The sequence below is a fragment of the Pan paniscus genome, chromosome 6 (assembly GCF_029289425.2).
Source record: "Pan paniscus chromosome 6, NHGRI_mPanPan1-v2.0_pri, whole genome shotgun sequence".
In the NCBI taxonomy this organism is placed as follows: domain Eukaryota; kingdom Metazoa; phylum Chordata; class Mammalia; order Primates; family Hominidae; genus Pan; species Pan paniscus.
This window is the reverse complement of record NC_073255.2, coordinates 20,030,023-20,051,236: the sequence shown is the minus strand read 5'-3', so window position 1 is coordinate 20,051,236 and position 21,214 is coordinate 20,030,023. Positions and strand designations below refer to the sequence as shown.

Below are 21,214 nucleotides of genomic sequence, written 5' to 3'. Positions count from 1 at the left end.
CGTATGTGGGCTGCTGGCCTTCTATTAGCGTATGCTGGGAGGTTCCCATTTACTGGGGCTCTAATCATCCCTTTGACATAAACAAAAACAATACGAAAGAATCTTTTCAAAACATATCTTTTCAAGATAGGCTGTCTTATTTTTAAAACCAGACATCTCTGTGATTTCTGTAAACATGGCATTTTTTCCCTAAAAAAACCTCATTTTTTGAGACTTTTTTTTGTTTCCTACATGGTAGAGAAAGTCAAATAATTTGTTTAACAGCACACTAAAAATCCTGGATAAGCAGTATTGAATGCTATTCTGCATTTGTAAACACATGCTCTTCCAGATTGAAGTTTTTGTACATCAAGTATTGAAAACTGTTATCCATGTGAGATGCCTTAGACTCTTTATTTATGTCAGAGAAATGCCAGAAGTACATTTTGCTCTTTGGAATACACTGAAAATCGGTGGGCTGTGATAACGGGATTGGGGAGGAAATGGGCGACACTGCCAGTCATTTAGCACAAAAATGACCTTTTGGTAGAAGATTAGGACTGAATTATTTTCTTGATAATTTTTTATGGAAACAAACCTCTGGTTTTAAAATGTAAATGCTTTAAATTTTAGTGGTCAGTAATAAAAGGTATTAGAAAAGTGTAGTACTTTGAATTTAGATTAAATGTCGTGTTTCTCATCATTCAAGAGAGTTCTGTTAGGACACTTAAGGTCTATGATGAATCCAGCAACATCTTATTCAAAAATCTTCTGTTTCAAAACATGCTGGATATGAGGCAAACAATTTTGTGCCAATGTTAGGCGTACGCAGAAAAATTAAATGAAATTGTTTCTACTTGTAGCTAGAACTTATTTACAGAAATATGAGTAAAATAAGAAAGTTAAAGAATTTTTAAATTCACAGAACTATCTTATACTTCAAAAACTAGTGCTATCATAGTTTTCAGAGCATGGGGGCAGGTTATTTTGAATGGTTTGCCCATCACTAATTTTAATGCATAAAAAATCTCAGCAGAGAGTCAAGCCTAGGTATAATGTTCACCAAATGCCTTGTTATTTTTCTGCTCTTGTTTTATTCCCAACTTTATAAAAACTAAAACAGACCATTCTTAGAAGTTTTTTATAGCCCTGATTTTTAAAAAATTTTCTTCTCATATCCATAAAAAGTAAAGAACATGAGGTTCCATGGTGAGCACCAGAGGAAGATTATTGGTGGAAAAAGATTATTTCTCTAAAGTACACCTTTACTAAGATACTTATGCCAACATGGTGGTCAGTGTTCTTCCAAATGTTTCTTCTCACAAATGATATTTGGTCCTTTATTAATTTGACCTTATTGCAACCCTCTCTCTGTGTATCCTTACTGTTTCTGCCCTGTAGTGTTTAAGAAAAAGTCCAAAAAGTCACTCTTCTGTAGCATTAAGAACTTGGATGATTAGAAAACTACAAATTCAAGCTTCAATTTAAACAAGGCACATTTTCTGGACACCCCATGAATATATTCATTATTTATAAATCACAGGCATAATTTGTGATTCATGATTTATAAATCGCAGACATAATCAAGTTTGGTTGTCTCTAAGTTTTCTCTGTGTGTTAGTTGTGGTAAATCTATTTTCACTTTATTTATTTCCTTATTTTATTTTACTTTATTTTTTTGAGACAGAGTCTCGCACTGTCACTCAGGCTGGAGTGCAGTGGCACCATCTCGGCTTACTGCAAGCTCCGCCTCCTGGCTTCATGCCAGTCTCCTGTCTCAGCTTCCCGAGTAGCTGGGACTACAGGTGCCCGCCACCAAGCCCGGCTAATTTTTTGTATTTTTAGCAGAGACGTGGTTTCACCATGTTAGTCAGGATGGTCTCGATCTCCTGACCTCGTGATCTGCCCACCTTGGTCTTCCAAAGTGTTGGGATTACAGGCGTGAGCCACCACGCCTGGCCTATTTTCACTTTATGCTAGTGTCTATGTACCTGACCTTTTGACAAAGTTAAACTAAAAATATAACAATCTAAGCTGGTAAAAATTGAGAAGTTAGGTCAGAACATCAAGAGTATGTGTATCAAAATATTTAGAAATTCTCCAGGAAAACAATGTAAATAGAAGTGTGTCGGTGTTTATAAGGAAAGGCAAGAATCTAGTAGTTATTCAAAGACAATTTAAAAATCCACATTATTGGGTTGTCATTCTCTTAGAACAAGGGTTGGTAATATTGGAATTTTTAGGGCCATCTTTTAAAAACACTTTATTCATAACTTCCAAATCAAAGATTAAAAATTCACAGATGTTTTTGAGAAATGTAGCATCTATTTTCGCTTTATGCTAACTATGGTTTATACAATTTTAACCAGATGGGTTTACATGTGCAGTAGCTAATTCATGCCAACTGTATTAAAGTATATTCTCTGAATTATGGGTAGGCTCTGGAGACCTCTAAGTGATCTCTAATCTTGTGGCTAATATTTATGGTTTTCAAATGTTATCATGATAGTTTAAATGTGGTCTGGATGAACAATAGGCTTCTCTTCTGTAGTAGTGTCCAAAAGGATGCACACTTTCTTAGGCAGCTTAGACCTTTAGAAGTGAGTAAATAATTGTATAAAATTAGGGAACTGAAATAATGCGTGAAATGAAAGATTCTGCATTTGTTGTGTAAATTAAGCTAGTACTTTTTGTTACTCTAATTATAAGTGTCTTTTGCCCCCATTAAATAGTAAAATAGTGAAAATCTGATGTTTCCATTTTCGGAGTTCAGCTGAAGCAGTGAAAACTCTGTTTTAATGTGTATTTTGTATTTGTCTTTTTAAAACTTGATTGCGTTACGTTTAGTATTTTCTCCTGTTAGAAAATGAGTATCAGTAGATATTTATTGATTGAAGGATATTCCTTTCAATAAGGTGTGCGACAAGCACACAAAAACCTCTTCTAATACTATTGATATTCTTTTCAATAAGGTGATGTTATCATATGGTCATTCACATGAACTTTCTTTTTACATTGTTTTTCATCAGCTAAGAACTGTGATATGTATTTATAAACTAATGTAATGCTGTTTGATTTAAAATTTAGATAGGAAAAAACCTTAAAAGGCCTCATATTAAACATAGCTGTGATTGTGTTCTCTCTTGAATGGGGTATAGAAATAAGCACAAAGAGATAATGCAAGATTTCAAAGTAATGGATGCAGTATTTGTAATTTATTTCTTCAACATTTTCTTTCCCTTTTTCTGAATATGAATAAATATTTTTGTATATATAGAATATTTTCAAAGTGAAAACAATTCTCAATTTCTTGTAAGTTGGCATTTGTGAAACTGGGTTCTTGCAAAATTCTAGAAAAAAAATCTATAATTATCTAATGTATTTCTGATGTTTCCAGTTCCTAAAGAGCTATGGTACATTTGGCTCTAATTTATATTCTAGTTCCATTGTGCTTATTTGTCCTCTTGCGCTCATAGGAAATAGAGATATTTTGGAGCAATTCAGGCTTAATCTCTCTTTGGGTTCTTATCTGTACAGCTGACAATGGTCATCTCAAAAAAAACCAAAACATTGTGTTAAAAAGTGTATTTAACAAAGGATTAACTTTAGTTTTCTTTAAATAATTTAGGAAAAAAGTACTCCATATTTAATGTGTTTCCTTTAAATCAATTCTTACTGTTGCGATTGTTTTAGTTCTATTAAATAGTTAACTGGTATTTTATAAACCTCACTGATATTACAGAAACAATTTTTCAGAAAAATGTACTCTTCCATTTAGGGCCAGGGTATACATTTGTTTAGAATACAAAATAGTTATTCTAATATTCTAATTCTTAAAAATTTTAGGGAAATTTTAGGAATTAAGTATATAAACCTATATTTGGCTGAAAACATATAATTCACTAAATAGTAATAACCCTTCAATTTGTTGTAAAGTGACTAAGTCTGACATCTTCACGAAAATGCCATTTTATACTTAAAGTAACTCAAATTTCTTCCTTTACAAAGTAGAGTAAGTGACTTTATCATTCAGCAAAATGACTTAGCTCATTTAACATGTTTATTCATCTTTTTAGTGATTCAGGGATATACATATTCATACCACTGCCGGCAATCCATATAAAATTAAATAAGATATATCTCAATGAATGTTTTCTATTTTAATCTTTGTGACATAAATACATGTTTGGGAGACCAAAAAAATTAGCAATTTCAGAGATTTTATTTCTCTTGTGAATAATTATTCAAGTACATTAAAGCTTTCATTTTATTTGTAAGCTTATCTGAAGGCTGAATTATTTGAAAAGTCTTATTTCATCACTACCACAAAGGCTGTGGAAGATCCCTAGCCAGTTGTAATTGGAACTTTCCACTGCACAAAGTGATATTTGTTTTTCTTTTCTCTTCTGGTTGCTTATTGATAAATATAGTAAGTGTATTAAAACCAGAAGAGACAGATATGTACATAGGTATAAGTCAAATCCACCACATTTCTTTGTAATTTGAGGGTTTGCAATTTGAGAGCATGCAACAAGCACACTATGCTCTCTCCTTTAAGATTAGATGCTTGATTTCGTCTTCATTAGAGCCATTTTGAATAAGGCCTCTTAAAACACAGACATAAACCTGGGTGAGATGATATGTCCCTATAGGCCCAACTAGGGAGGCTGAGATGGGAGGAGTGCTTGAGCCCAGGAGTTCGAATCCAGTTTGGGCAACATAGCAAGACCTTGTCTCTTAAAACAAAAGCAACAAACACACACACACATAACTGAGAGGAGCAGCAGAATAAAACACCAGTCCCCATTAAAATTTTAATATGGATTACTGACAGATTAGCCACCTGCCAATTGATGAACTTTTTGGAAAGGCATGGTGGAAACATGACAGCATCTGTACAGGCCAAAGTTCAGGCATCAGAGTTGAGGTTCCTGGGAAGTCAAGGAAATAGCCTGAAGACAAGGACCACTAATGATGTGTTAGCACAAGGAGGGCTTGACACTAAGAATGAACTTCCTCTGCTTTATATTTAGAATCCAGCTGTTAAAATCATGGGACTTGCCTAGAACTAGGATAAAATAAGTGTGCATTGAGTTTGTATGTATCCGGAAACATCATATATGTAGATTAGAGACAAATATTGCAAAATAAAAAGTCTACAGTTTTCATCTATTCTTTCACTAGCCTAAGTAGGAATTCTGTATTTATTTAACAAATATTTGAGAAATGTGTTAATGAACTATCAAGTAAAGTGACATATTTAATCTAATCAACTAAGGAGACCTAAAATAAATGGCGTAATACAAAATCAAGAGAACAGTTGGACAAGGAAAATTTTAAATGGAGTGACTACACTAATCAGGTGGTTATATTGACTCTATGTTAAATAATTTTCTGGCTTAAAATTATAGTGCAATATATATTTGAATCTATACATTGTATGTAATATTTATATATAAACACATATATTCTAAAATATAAAATTAACTCTGTTTTCTTCTACTGAAATATTTTCTAATGGAATGGTGAATATTTCAGAGTCACATATTTTTAGAAGGGCACATTTATGTTATTTTATTTCTATGATCCTGTGCCAATCTGGATTTTATTATATATAAAAATTCCAAATTTGTTCTTAAAATATTGATAGTGAAAAGGTCTCAGAAGCCTAGCAGTTACTGACACAAGAAAAAAAATAACTAGGAAAATCTAGGTGATGACTACAGAAAAGGAAATGAATTCACTATGGATGTTCATATTCTTTGAAATGATTTCCTAGGTTTTGCAGTTAGATTTTCTTGGGATAAATGTAAAACTTTATTCTAGCTCTGATATTTAGTAGTTTTGTGATTCCTTGGTATAACCACATGAATTTTGAGTTCCTACTGTCTCACTGCCAAATTGGATACCAGTACACCAAAATTTGTCATGAGAATTAGATGACATAATCTAATAAAGGCATGTAGGACAATGCTGGCCTAAGCAAAGGTCTTCATTGCACATTAATATAATCTGATCCTGACTCCTAGGCTTAACCAGTTGTACATCTCTTTGAAGGGATAGCACATAGGAGCCTGAAACAAGCAAGCAAGCAAAAAACAAACAAAAAGAAAAAGAAAAAAACAAACAAAAAAATAAGACTGCTAACTGCAGTACTGCATTTTCGGTAGGAATTTAAAAGCATTTCAGATAATTGGAAAGGGGAAGATCTTTGTGATTTACTTAGAGGTAGGTCCTAGAGGATAAAGGATGTGAATCACAGTTTCAAAGGTGGAAAGATTTAGTGGAAAGTGGTGGATTAATAACAAGGCATAACTAGACTTGTAATCTTTTCCACTTCCTCTTTAGGTAAAAATTTTTAATAGTACTGGGAGTCGAGATGAAAGTATGGATAGTCTAGGGGAATTGAGAATGGAATAGAGGAGAATTATGAGATTTATGAGAATACTCCGAAAACTTTATATACAACTTTTGAGGTTTCACTGAAGTAATTCTCCTCAGCCTTCCCTCAGGGAGATCATCCTTGTAACCAATAAAGACTTCTAGTGCCAAATGTAGCTTAGATTCCACCACCCTGCACAACACAAGGTATCTATTAGTTGCTTCCTGAATATTCTGGATCTAAAGTAAATTATTTACTCTGATGTTATAGATTTATCATCTCTGTCTCACTTGAAAAGCTATCTTCTCAGCGCCCCTCTCAGCATTAACCCATTTTCATGGACAAATGCAACTCATTGCACAAGTCTAAGAGCTTTCAAAAATACTCCCCCCAGTGCAGTATTATTTTACCTGGCACCATCAGAAGAAATCCCATGAGGTCATTTCTCTTGAATTACAGTCAAAAGAAACAAAATCAAAACCAGCCTTTAAATATATTGTATTTGACTTCTGAGGCAACTCCAAAACGTTAATATTATTCTTGACTTCTCCTTCAATATAACTGCTGATTTTATTTTTAGTATTTTTTCATATTGTGGGTGTTATAGGCTAAAAGGAATGCATGAATTTGAAGAAGTCCATGAAACTGGCTAATGTGAAGGATGATGGTTCTCTAGAAAGATCCAGGAGGTTCATATGAAACTGAACAACCCACTCATAAATTGAAACATCCTTGTTTGGGAGGGTTTTTTTTTTTTTTTTTTTTTTTTGCTCATTTGTATTTTGGTTGTTGGTGGTGGTTTTTCCTCATTCATGCTTTAATAGCAAAATCAGCATAGTTCAACGTATTTTCTGTGAGTTAACAGCTGTCCTCAGTTAACAGTCTTGACTTCACCGGAGTTCCCCACACCAGAATGCTCCCATGCCTTCATCTTCTTACTTAAATGTTCTCTCTTTGTATATTTCAGTGAATCTTCCAGGTATAGTGATATTCTTCTTGGGGAGAGGCATCTGGTCCTATTTTAATAGTATGGAGGGGAAGTATACACATACATGAAAAATATAGAGAAACTCCTGCACAGCTATCCCAATAACTCTGGTTGTTTTGGCATTGTTTGCTTTCATCATCATTCCAGTTACCCAACCACCTAAAATGGTGATCAGGAAAGCAATCCTATAGTTTTAATTATCAGTGCCTAGGTAAGAGCATAGGGAAGTGTTTACTTTTGGGAAATCTGATGGTGCAAAGACCATGACCAGAGCCTGGATTGAACAAACTCAATGAAATTTTCAGGCTGCTTAATATGATTCAGTTAAGTCTTCAGTGTGAAAGAAATTTGCAGTTACATTTTTACACCTGATAAAATCAAAAGACTGAGGAGGTAAATCATCAGCAGTGTTTAGAATTTAATTCACGTTTGGCGAAATTCATAGTAAGCTAGATCATACTGACTCGGAGGGATTCTTTAACAGTGTTTTTACTTCTCCTATTCCAAAGGTTTCTTAACCTATATAAGCAATTAGATCATTTAGTATAATACATACAGCATGCTGTATCTCCAAATGTCAGAAGAAATGTCTGAATATCTAACTTGTCTAGCCTCATTCCTTGAAATGACCCAGATTTGTGAATATAAGAAACAAGCCACAGAAATAAAACTTCTTAACTCCTGCTCCTGTCTTCACACACCATGTTTTAAGTTAAATTGGCTAAGTTTTATCAGTGAACAATTGCTAGATTTAATTTAATAACTTGACTCCCTAAAATGTCCGTGTTCATTTTCCTCTAGGGAAATACTTTTAATTCAGTTGAGCAATAGTATTGATTCACTTCTGATTTTTTTTTCTCTTTGTGTTTTATTTCTTCAGATTGTTTTTTCCATTTGCATTGCTTTCTGGGGAGTTAGAAGCATGAAACAACTCACCTCTCACCCTTGGAAATAACCTGAATTTGTACATAATTCTCTTCTTTTAATGAGTTGTCCACACGCATATTATGACTGCATATTAAAATGTAATTATTTTATATAATGCGTATATGAACTATTTCTTCAATGAAAAGTAAAATTACTTATTTACTATTGTTTGCCTTTCACATTTGTTATTTTCTATTAAAAATTAAAGTCAGTTTTGGTTACTTCCCCCCTTTACTACAATTAAAAAAAGATTTCAAATATAGTGATGTTATATTAACTGATAGCCTATATGACAAGTATAAAAAGAAGGGATGAAACTTAAAAACAGTAAAAACAAGAAGGAATATTGCCTTTACATCAATTTGAAAACAATGTTTCCTTTGATGTTTGCTAAAATTATGCATAGATACATGTTTGTAGTCATAAAAATGTATTACATTGGTTGTCTTCCTAAGGCCACAGTTACCTTTGCAGTCCATATAACCTAAGAAGCTGCATTCCAGAAAAAAGACATCACTGAGGCCAGGCACGGTGGCTCACCCCTGTAATCCCAGCACTTTGTGGGGCTGAGGTGGGCGGATCATGAGGTCCAGAGATAGAGACCATCCTGACCAACATGGTGAAGTCCTGTCTCTACTAAAAATATAAAAATTAGCCGGACATGGTGGTGTGCACCTGTAGTCCCAGCTACTCTGGAGGCTGAGGCAGGAGAATCGCTTGAACCTGGGAGGCAGAAGTTGGAGTGAGTGGAGATTGCACCACTGCACTCCAGCCTGGGTGACAGAGCGAGACTCCGTCTCAAAGAAAAAAGACATCACTGAAAGAAAAATGAACAGAATTTGTCAGAATTAGTTTTTTCAACAGGTTACTTTGTCATACATTTCTCTAATATGCTTGGTCAATGTGTTTTGGCAGACTGAGAAGCATGCAACAATTCTGCATTATTTAAAATTGTCAGAACAATGTTAATTCTCTAAATAAAATTACCCAAGGTGTTGTGTGTACATTGTTCATTGGGATTGTAAAAATCCACCAAGTGTTTCGTTAGGAGGGAACTGACAGGGATAAGCAGGATGAAGTCCAAAGAACGAGAACTGGAAAAAGTTAAAAAAAAAAAATCTTTATTTTTCATTTATCCAATATTTCTTGAAATCAAGTTAAAATTTAATAATTTAATAATAAAATTTAATAATTTAAATAATCAAAGACACATGTACTAAAAAAATTAATGCTGTTCTTCATTGAGCTTTGCCTATGTATCAGTGGGTTAAGGAGCCTGACTTAGATAATCTCATATTAGCAATACATTATTTAATCTTTGAATGGACAAAAATATAGAGTATTAAGAGAATCAGACTGCAGGTGTCTATGTGAACTGAGGATACAGAATTGAAGCATATTTAGTTTTCAAACTGGAACAGCAGAGGAAGATTAAATTTTGCATGATGAAAAAGCAACAAATTCTATCTCAAGTATCAGAAGTGGGTTTGGCTTTGCTTCATTCTTTTTATACTTCTTAATTTAACACATAGTTATAGACAATACGTAAGCCTATAACATATATTGAATCCTGCTTTTGTCCCTTAACAACAATTTTTACAGAATTTTGTATATATATACAGAATCATGTTACAGTAGGGAGCCCTCTGCTGGCTTGAAATTATGAAATTTAAGGCATAAACATTCTCAAGACCCTTATTCTACATTCTAGAGACTTTTCAGTGGGTAAAACACATTCTTCAGTAATGGCAAAGAAAAGAGACTTTTTGCTAATCTTTACATAGTTGTTTAGTATGTCAGAAGAGCTTAATGATTCCCCAAGGAATGATACATAAATATGTGTAGATGCTTTAATATATGTGAATTTATAGGATTAGCCTAAAAATGAGTTTAATAATAGAAATGTTAATAAATAATTCCCCCAAATGAGAAAAGATCCTTTTGTGGTGAAGTTCAGTTTTCTTTGAGTAAGTTGAATTCTGTCTATTCTCTCTCTTCTCTCTTGGGTTTACCTCACTGTGATTGTGAATGGTTTTCTATTAGAAATACAGATATTTTCAAGATACAAATTTGTGCCAATGAAAGTGGGAGTGGTTACCAGACAGGTAATGTTCCAGACACCTCCTATACAAAAATTGTAACAGTGAAAAAATTATGACAATGAGAAATCTGACCTAACAGACTCCATCTTGCTTCTAACCTCCAAGGTGTCCTTGTTTATTCCTGGGCACAGGCTGAGCTAACTTTGGTAGGAACTTAGTTTTAGTTTGACTTTGAAACAAAAACGATAACGGCACTTTCTTAAAACAAACCCCCTTCTTGCCTGGGGACAAGGCTGCCTTTGTGGGACTAACAAATTAGCCACAAGATTAGAAAATAGGCTTAGGAGTCATACAGCTAGAGGCTACAAGATTCGAACTCTCCCCAGTTGCTCCTAGGGATAACATCATTATTGTGAAACCTCAGATTGGTGTTGGAGATATTTTTCAGCTCCTGCACTCCATGGATCAGCTGGCACCACCCAGATGGATAAACTGACTCATCTGGTCTTGTGGCCCCCACCCAAGAACTGACTCAGCCAAGAATAGCTTCAAGGCTCTTTGATTTTTATCTCTGACCTGATCAGTGAGCACTCTCCATTCCCTGGCCCCCTATCCACCAAATTATCCTTAAAAAACCCAGTCTCCGAATTTTCAGGGAGACTGATTTGAGTAATAATAAAACTCCAGTCTCCTATTCAGCTGGCTCTGCATGAATTGAACTCTTTCTCTATTACAATTTCCCTGTCTTGATAAATCGGCTCTGTCCTGGCAGCAGGCAATGAACCCATTGGGCGATTACATTTCTAGGGCCTCTGTGCATTATTAACCAAGGCACTTTATTCTTCACTTTATTCTTTAACCCTGCTAATTTTCCAGTCCAGTTTTCTTTTGCAGAACACTAATACACGATGACAGAACATACAGCTATTATTAATGTTGTAAATTGATCTTGAGTGATACCATGTAATGTATGCTTACTGGAAGGACTTTAACACTCTCTCTCTCTCTCTCTCTCTCTCTCTCTCGCGGGAAAGCCCTAAAAATAGGACTCGTCAATTACTCACCACTTCCATTGGAGAGATGCAAACTGACTTTGCAAATCATATGAAGATATTTACTTTTCCTAATCTACCATAAGAAAAGATAGAGGAAAGGAGCATTTGTTTAATGAGTAGTCCTCTATTAGTATTATTTTATTTAGTCTCTACAATCCTGTTAGGAGCTGTTAACACTACTTTATAGCAGATAATTTTGATTCTGAGGTTAAATAACTTGTGCAGGCCCATGAAATGTAATAAGTGACCAAAATAAAATTTAAACTCTCTGAAGTCGAACATTGAAGTCCATGATGTTTCCCCATTCCACGATGTCAGACATCTGAATAAGGCAAGCCTTTAAAAGTATAAGCTGAGGAGTTTAAGTTCAGAGTATTTTCAATTCAATTTGATGCTCCAAAATACAAAAAAAGTTCTCAGGATAAGTATTTTAGTCATAAGATTAATCGACAGGGTGAATGAGTCCAGAACTTCTAAACCTTCTAAGAATGGCAACATCGTAAGTTTACTTATAGGATTGCCATATGTCTGAAAGAGGCTACAGGACTTGTCAGTTTCCTCGAGACTTGCTCATTACCTTAGCTCTGTTAGTTGTGCCATTTACTTCCATATCATCTCATTCCATCAAATTATTTTTGTTAAACTGAATCTAATCGTCTCAGAGTCCTGATATTTAGCAATATGTGCATTCCTAATCATGAATCAGATGTTCAATTAGTTGCTAAAGTATACAAACCCTTGTTGTATTTAACATTAACAGGTTACATGATAGTTTATTAAATATTTTCAAATTTCATTTTTACTAGTGATTATATAATTTAATCCCTCAGTGTGGAATCTGCAATAGAATCATTGACTGGAATTCTTTAACATATGGTATACATTATAGTGTACAGTAATAGGATTTATTCGGGAGAACAATAGAAAATAAGCTTCCTTTTTAATGTCTCGCCCATGTTCTCATAGTCATAGACTCCAGAAACCCAAGATAAAATAGCAAAAAACAGACTAGTTTGACTTTCAGAATCTTAAAACATTTTTTTATGTTATAATTTTCAGCAACATGATGGAAGCAGCTTAGCTCTATCTTAAGCCTGCCTCAGTGGAAAAAAAAAACAACAAAAAACGTTCTATTCATTATTAGAACATTTTTTTCAAATCTCACTCCAGTTCTGCCATCCTTTCTTCCTAACAACTTACATTCCTTCCTCCCCAAGACACAATTAGAAAAAATTAGCAAATTAAGCATTGATGTTTATCTCTTGCAGATTGTGCCTTCTTTTTGACATTCTACAACTCTAGCACTATTTATGTAAACATTTTCAACCACCCAGGCACCCCAATATCCATGAATCATAATAACTTCATTTCTTGGGCATGTTCTTTCTTCATTTTAACAGCAATAAGCCCCAAATTATAACTTGTCTTGATTTACATTACAGAAACCAGGAAGACACAGTCTTTGCTTTATGCATCAGGATTACCTGTGGATCTTTTTAGAAACGGAAATGACTGTTGGGAGCATTGAATTTAGTAAGATTGAGGACGTGCCAAAGGTTCTATATTTTTCAAACCTCTGGCAATGATAAGCTGCAGAAGCTACAGCCAAACTAGAATGAAGGAGAACTTCTCTTGTCCCTCCTGTCAAGTTTTTGAAATAAGCAGAAAAGTTGTGCAGTGTGAGAGAATATTGTTTCTATAGCAAAGATGTTAATTAAGAGAGGTAATACTGATTAAGCATGGATATTTAGACATGCCACCAAAGTTTTCTGTTTCACATGAGATCATTTTGCATAAATTTTAAAAGAAACGGAGCCAGCCGGGCGTGGTGGCTCACACCTGTAATCCCAACGCTTTGGGAGGCCAAGGTGGGTGGATCACATGAGGTCAGGAGTTCGAGACCAGCCTGATCAATATGGTGAAACCCCTTCTCTACTAAAAAAAAAAAAAAGTATAAAAATTATCCAGATGTGGTGGTGGTGCCTGTAATACCAGCTACTCTGGAGGCTGAGACAGAAGAATCGCTCGAACCCGGGAGGCAGAGGTTGCAGTGAGCCGAGATCACACCACTGCATTCCGGCCTGTGTGACAGAGCGAGACTCTGTCAAAAAGGAGAGGAGAGGGGAGGGGAGGGGAGGGGAGGGGGAAAGAAAAGAAAAGAGAGGAGGGAAGGGGAGGAACTGAGCCAGAAAATGTAAATACTATGTAAGCATCAGCAAGCTGGAGAGTGAATGGAGGTAGAGTGGGAAATGGAGATGTGGTCGAAAAATATTGTCACCATAGGTCCTGTTTGCATTTGTCTGATTTTTCATTTTTAATGGAAGATTATTAATAATGGTAATGATATAGGAGTTAACAAGGCATTATTTGGGCAGATCATGAGGATAAGGAAGTCCTCATTAAGGTTTTCCTTTTAAAGAAAAGCAGCTCCTAAATCATTTTCTTTTCTAACAAAAAGCAGTCTGTAAAATCAAGCTGCAGTCATGGAAAGGCAAGCTAGAAGCTTGCACAGGTAAACGCCAGCAGTTGTGCCAATAGGAAAGGGGCTACCTGGGGACTAGGCATGTTCAAAATGGTGGTTCCATGTTCCCTTTTCTTTGCTAACCACGTGTACAGTAAGGAGCAGACAACATGGTGCCAGCCAAGTACAAAACCCATTTGCATAATAAAAAGATTAGGGTGGAGTGACAAGCTTCTTCGCAGTACTATGTAAACGTCACACCTGGACCAACCAATCTTTGGGCCCTATGTAAATCAGGCACCACCTCCTCAAGCCAATCTGTACAACCCCGTGCACTTTACCAGGGGCACGGAAGACCCACTGGGGCACCCATCTCTCCCTGCAAGGAAAAAAGCTATTCTCTTTTCTCTTTCTTTCTCCTATTAAGCCTCTGCTCTTCAACTCACTTCTTTTGTGTTTCCATGTCCTTAATTTCCCTGGCATGAGGCAAGGAACCTCAGGTATCTATCCCAGACAATGACTGCTTTAGTGTTAAAATATACAGGGGGTTAGGTTTGGTAGATCCCTATTTTACACTTCTGGCTTCTTCCAGGGTCTCTTGTAGTAGTGTGAGGTATGTGTGCACACTGAAGGGAGCTCTCCCTGTAACACAAAGTTAAATGTAAAAGATGTCCATACATAATGGTTTCTCTCCTCCCCTTATCCTCTTCAGGCAAATCCAACCAGCACATCCCTTTCAGAGACATTAGACAAATGCAACTAACACATCCCCTTCTGAGGCAGTACACAGCATGCATTTTAACTTGCTGGTAAAATGATGTCTGCTGAGACAATCGGAGTCTAAAGGGGGCTAATTCTCTCTAGACAGGGAGTAATGGAGATCATCTAAAAATGGAACCTGGCAGCCACACGGCACACTAGGAAACCTTGGCTTGGCCTACGTAATAGGCTGCAAGATGCATAAAATCATCAGGATGCCATGAGCCCCTCCCCACCAAATTAACTACTCCATATTTAGTAAGCTAAGTACTGATTTGCTTTTGAATAAAACTTACGCTAAACACATAATTTGCATAAAATGTTTATCAACTTATATTATTCACAGGGTGGAGAAGGTCAGTGATATTACTGATTGCGCAAAAACCAGAAGGAATAAATGTGCTGAAGAAGTATCAGCATCTATTTCGAAAGTTTGTACTCATTTCAAGATATTCATGCTCAAAGGGGAGATCTAACACATGCAACTGCAGAGGGCATATGCACTCTCTGAAATGCATCATTATTCATATTAAAAGACTTTTAAGTTATTTTACTTATATATATTTTTCTTTTTTTTAATTTTACTTATTTAACCATTAAAATTACCTTGTGCACAAACAAAAAATAAAGCAGTAGCTATTCATGTGCTGGCTCCATAGCTGAAGGACTTTGCAATCAGTTAAAAGATACCAGTTTCATCTCACTGCCATCTGATTTTCCAAACGGATCAATATTTTCATTCAGTTAATGTAATTGAAGTAATTTTTAACAGCCTCTCCCATCAAATGTGAAACACTTGATCATTACAAATTAAAAAGTTTAATACTGAAAATTATATTTGTTTTGTAGAGATAGTATGAACAGAAATTTTGGTGGATAAGTGTAGTAATACAAAGCAGTGTTCTTTCTAAATTAAGAGATTGATTGTTAGCAAAAAAATTTCTTGAAATTATTTGTGTTACACATAAAAATAATAGTATTTAGAGAGGTATATTGTGAAAATTTAAAAATATTTTATGTATACAAAGTTGCAAATTGCCTAGAAATTTATTTGTTGTACAATTGATGTTAAATACAAAAGAATACATCAAAATAAAAGTGTTTTGCTGCCAGACATCAGATTTTAGAAGTGAGTAAGACTTTGAAAAAAATTTTGTAAATCAAACCTGTGTCCTCTCATGTTACTGAACTTTATGGTAGACTCTGTCAAACTTGGTTGCATTTGTTTAAAACTAGTTGGAGATCTTTAGACAAATATCAATAAAGATTGACAAAACTTTTGTTTCTGAAGTTATTAGTGAATTTCACTTATTGAAAACGAAGCTTGCAAACAGGGAGATATTGAAATTGATCCCTATTAAACTAGGAAAGGACTGAACAAATTATATAATAAGAGTTCCAACTTCAAGTGAAATTTAACTCTGACACCCAAAGTTGAAGCTTGAGAGTATTGATGAAACTTCTGTTTCAAAAGAGATAAACTTATATTATGTACCAAAAAGGAACAGAATTTAAAAAGCCATAATTTCACAGCTTGTAAATTTGGTAAAACAATTAACAAGTAATAAATAAGACAAATTACTTGATAAATTTTGTTTTGTAAAATATTTTTGAAACATTATTCTGAATGTAGGCAAAAATACAAGAGCTATGACATGTTGGAGTTAATTATATCACTTAATAAGAGAAAAATTAGAACAGAAAATATCGTACATTTGCTGTATTTTATAGCTTGTTAGATACTTCAGTACCTGTATGGATAGTATTTTCAGAATATAAGTGTTATGCAGAGAAAAGTCAATTGCAAGTGTCAACACTTTTGAATGTATTAACCATAAGATGAAACTTTGAATAAGAATACGGATAATTTTATTTTAAAAATTCAAAATAATAACACCATATTAGAAACAATATCTTCAAAAAATGCCACTGACATGCTATTAAAGATAGAAGTGACTAAGAAAACTGATTAGAGTATATATGAAGAATAATTATTCTGTTTATGTCATTTTTAATATTCTATAACCTAGATGATTAGTGTGAAGGTTTTTTAAAAATTTGCTTTGGTGACATTGAAACAGGAAGGTTCCCTGACCCCCTTATGGGACTTACGACGGGTGTGGCTAGTTTGCTTGGCTCCTGGTGCTCAAACTCCTTATGGGAGGGGGAACACTCAAATGGACAGGTGCAGGAGACAGGGCGGGCACTTTTGGGCGCTGGAACCACAGTAGCATCTAAGGGTGTGTTACAATTAATGCTCTATTAGCAGTTGCTGTCTAGGGATGGCTAAGTGTTAATCAGCTCAGTGGAGAGTCACGGAGACAGCTTTTTACACCCTGCGCTCGTGGTACCTGGACCTTTGTCCAGTGTCCGGGAAGAATCAGGTCACACAGACTTGAAGGATGGTGAATACAAGGATTTTACTGAGTGATGGAGGTGGCTCTCAGTCGGATGGATGGGGAGCTAGAAAGGAGATAGAGTGGGAAGATGATCTTCCCTGGAGTTTGGCTGTCCTGTGGCTGATCTCTCCAACCATCCCCAGCCGAACTCCTCTCAATGTTCAGATGCTCCTTCTCTTCTCTCCTTCTCTGCCATGCTGCTCTGTTGCTCTTCCACTCTTCTGCTTGTGGAGCCTGGGGTTTGGGGTTTTTATGGGTACAGGATGTGGGGGGCATGGCGGGCCAGGGTGATTTTGGATAAAGCAACATTTTGGGCAGGAAAACAGGGATAACTTCTCATTTAGGGTCACGGTTTCCAGGCTCGAAGGTGGGGCCTTTGGTGGGGAATCCCACACTTCTGCCTCTTCTCCATATTAACATGGTTTTGTTATTTCTTGTTTTGAAAAACATTTATTTTGGAAACAGTTTTGAATAGACCATTGTATAAATTTGCCAACATATTAAAACAGATTTTTGATGAATAGTTCTGTGTGTGTGTGTGTTTGTGTGTGTGTGTGTGTGAGAGAGAGACAGAGGGAGAGTGAAAGTGAGAGAAAGATTTTATTCGATCAGTGATTTAGACAATCACTCTACCAGTAAAACCTATGTAAGCCATTCATAAATATGTTAGAGAGAGGAAAATTCTTTTACATTATTTAACACTACTTGATGTGTCTAGGCTGAAGAGTCAGAAGTGGAGTTAAGCACTTTCAATATCTTACATTCTAAATATACTAACTTGGCAAATAAAAGAATGAATGACTTAGTGCCTTAAAAAAACTTTTAATAGTAAAGTGATTTTAAAAATTTAAGCTAATTTATTGAGACCCTTGAAGAACAATGATTTTCATCACTGAACAGTTTCAAGAATCCATTCAATTTGATGAAGACTTACTTCATTGCCCTTAATTATAAGAGATTCAATTATAATACATAAAAAATATCTGACAAAAGTTCATGTTGAGTAGTTTGGTGTTTAGTCTCAACTATGTCATCTGACTGGGTCATTGATTCCAAATTTGTGGGCTGCAGTTTATCTGCATCAAAACACCTGTTACTTCCAAGGCCCATCTTAGACTGAAGTAATCCAGACCTCAGAGATACGTTCTGGTATGTACACAAATACCTGGGTTCCTAGGAGGATTATGTGCAACCTAAAATATAAGAATCCCTGTTCTAGAGGAAAAGAGGGTTCATATATTTTCCCACATTTAGCAAGATATCGTGTTACTTGGTAGGGTTTCTACTTCTTTTCATGCTTGTGATTGCTGATCCTTGAATGGTCTAAAATTTTCTTTCCTACTCTATAAAGAAACTGTCCTTTTTCTATTTATTTAAAATAGGAATTTTATGTAATATTTCCATGGAAATTCCTGAGGTCACCTTTAAGCTCTTTAAAATAACTTTGTTCCCAAAGAAATGCCTTACTTGTTAGCACACATATAGTAAGTAATCCATTAATTGAGTTTCTTGAAGATGAATTTTGCTTGGTTGCAGAAACCTAAGGTAGGAATTGTATTTAGACTCTCATGCCAATTTAGCCACTTACTAGATGTGTGACCCTGAACAGACATGGGAAGTGAATAAGAGGTCTTTAGAAAACAAGCCTCAAAACCCAGTCTGGTTATTCTTTCCTTTGGTTCTTCAGTGAAAAAAAAAAAATGAGAACAATGGTCCAGATCATGTCTGTGTTCCCGTGCAACTCTGACTTTCCTGTATCAGTTAATCCAAATTACTTCTATATTTTAAAGTAATAAAACTCTTTCTGTTTTGATCAGATTTGGACTACTCAGTAATTTGTATTTCATTGGTAATGAATTAATAAGGTTTTATTTCATAGTATGTTCATTAGAATCAAGTCAATGGGGACAACCTTAGAAAGAAGGGAGCCAGACAATTCTAATGCAAAAAATAAAAAAGAATCTTAGAAGAATTTTACAAATTCTAATTCTTATTTTTTCAGACATCCTGCCCTTTCTAATGACTATTGTCCTTTCTCTGCTGTATATTCTGTGACTTCCATTTCTTCTACCTCCCTTATTCTTTCCACTATAGAGAAATCAAAGTTTTGTATGAAGTATGATCTACTTTACTCTCTGTGTGCTTATAAAGGCCACCACATTTTCACTTACTAGTTGATAAACTGCTTCTTTGGCCTTCCTTTTATTCTTTTGGAAGAGTAAAGAATCTCAGGTAGTTCCTTAATGTGCATTTCTTCTGATATTAAAAAGCAAACAGCTGTTTGCTGCAAAATATATATATATATATATATATATATATATATATATATATATATATATGGCACTTAAAAATGTTGAGTACATGGACTACACAAACACCTCAGGAAATACAGGTGATTTGATACATATGGATATGGGTAGCTCCTTGGAACAGCAGGGAAGGTCCCAAAACACAAAAGGAAACTGCTTACTCTGAGTCTTAAGAATAATTTAGGTTTTAACTTTATTATGAAATATAAATGGTAAACAACATACATTTAAGCAACTAGTATAAAAAATTCAACAAGAAATAGCTTTTTCTATTGTTACATCTCTGCGCTCGAAGATAAGAGACAGACAAGATCAAATCTAAAACTTGACTTTCTTTAGATATTTTCATAACCGAAATTCAATATACAACTTTGTGTCTTGATGAGATCCTGGAGTGGTATGTAAGGTGCGATGCGCTGTGAATGTTGCTGATAGGAAAGAAGATGCTGTTCCTTGACATTTTATTGGCTGACTTCACTTCAAAAAGCAAAAAGTAAAGCATTAGCTATTAATGTGCTGGCTCCAAAGCTGGAGGACCTTGCATTCAGTTGAAAGATACCAGTTCTATCTCACTAGCATTCGTTGCTCCAAATGGAAAATCAGCTATGATAGCACAAAGTTGAGTTTCTTTCCAGCTCTTTAATGGAAGAGAGGCTGTAAAATGTTTATAAAATGAGTTAATTTTCCTAATTCACTGGAAAAGAAAAAAAAAAACTTAAAATCAGTTAGAATCTTCTCTCTTTTAGGAAGTCTTGCAAGGCCCTATTTGCAAATTTCATTAATAATAAGGCCATTTCCCTCATGGCAGTTCTTACTCCTCCCTGGATTTCTCCCCTAATTGTCTTGGGTTTTTCTTAAAGCCTTTTGATGGTGGCCCACTCTCATTTTCTCCAATGCCCCTCTTCTCATAATTCTGAGGAATTTAATACCACATAAATGCTCTTTCTAGGACCCATCAAAATATTTTTAAAATGCTATTTTCCCCAACTTTTTAAAAGACTATTTCTTCATCTCACTTCTCCTTCCAGTTAGCCATGTTTATCTCCATCATTTTACCTCAAATTTCGTTCAAAAAGTTGTCTATAATTATTGTTTATAATTTATCTCCTCCGATTCTCTCTTGGACACAACTGGTTTTGCTTTCACCCTCACTGTTCCACTATTCTTTAAAAATGCTCTTATCAAAATCAGAACAATGCTGATGTTAACTCCAATGATCAGTTCATGGCCATTACTTTTTTTGTCTTCTTAGTAGCATCTGACACTTACTAACCACACTGTCTTTGAAAGACTGTATTACCTCAGTTCAGACGTTATATTTATCTGCTTTTTCTATGAACTCATGAGCCTTTTGGGATGCAATTTTCTCATTTCCACATACTCTAATCCTTTCAGTGCTCAGGATGTACAGCCCAGTGCTTGAAAATTCTTAATTGTCTATACTCACTCCTTAGCTGTTATCATCCAATCTGATAATACTAACCACATCTACAGTTTGAAGACACCACAAGTATATATCTGGCTCATAAATCTCTTTAACTACAGACTCATGTCCTTATTGACAGTATACTTATGTTTAGTACAAGTATGGTAATGGACATATTACTATAGTATTATAAGTATAATAATGGACATGAAATCTTACATAGTACTTACCATGTGCCAGCTATTCTTCTTAGTATCTTACATTCACTAACTCATGTGATCCTCACAATAACCTTGTGAGGTAAATAGTAATATACTCTTTTCTTGGCTAAGAATACTGAGTGAGACTTAAGCAGTTTACTCAAAATCATACAACTAGTGATAGGACTGCCAGATTCAAACCTGGACCTCCTGGCAACTGGGGCTTCAGAAAGGTCAAAAAAGTCCATAGTATTCATCCATTTAAGTTTGCGCCCTTCTTCATGAAC

At 35.0% G+C, this 21,214-nt stretch overlaps 1 protein-coding gene across 3 annotated transcripts in view; it reads left to right on the top strand.

Annotated features, from left to right (window-relative positions):
• AGMO (alkylglycerol monooxygenase) overlaps positions 1 to 18,724 on the top strand; it is a 412,221-nt gene extending 393,497 nt beyond the window's left edge. For 2 of the 3 annotated variants that reach the window (XM_003825007.5, XM_055115719.2), the window contains one exon: positions 8,230 to 9,551. In XM_003825007.5, the coding sequence (XP_003825055.1) occupies positions 8,230 to 8,304 (75 nt within the window). In that variant the 3' untranslated portion in view covers positions 8,305 to 9,551. Of the gene's footprint in view, positions 1 to 8,229; positions 9,552 to 14,939 lie in introns of those variants that run through there. The other variant, XM_055115720.1, reaches the window with a different exon arrangement.
• Positions 18,725 to 21,214: the final 2,490 nt, after the last annotated feature.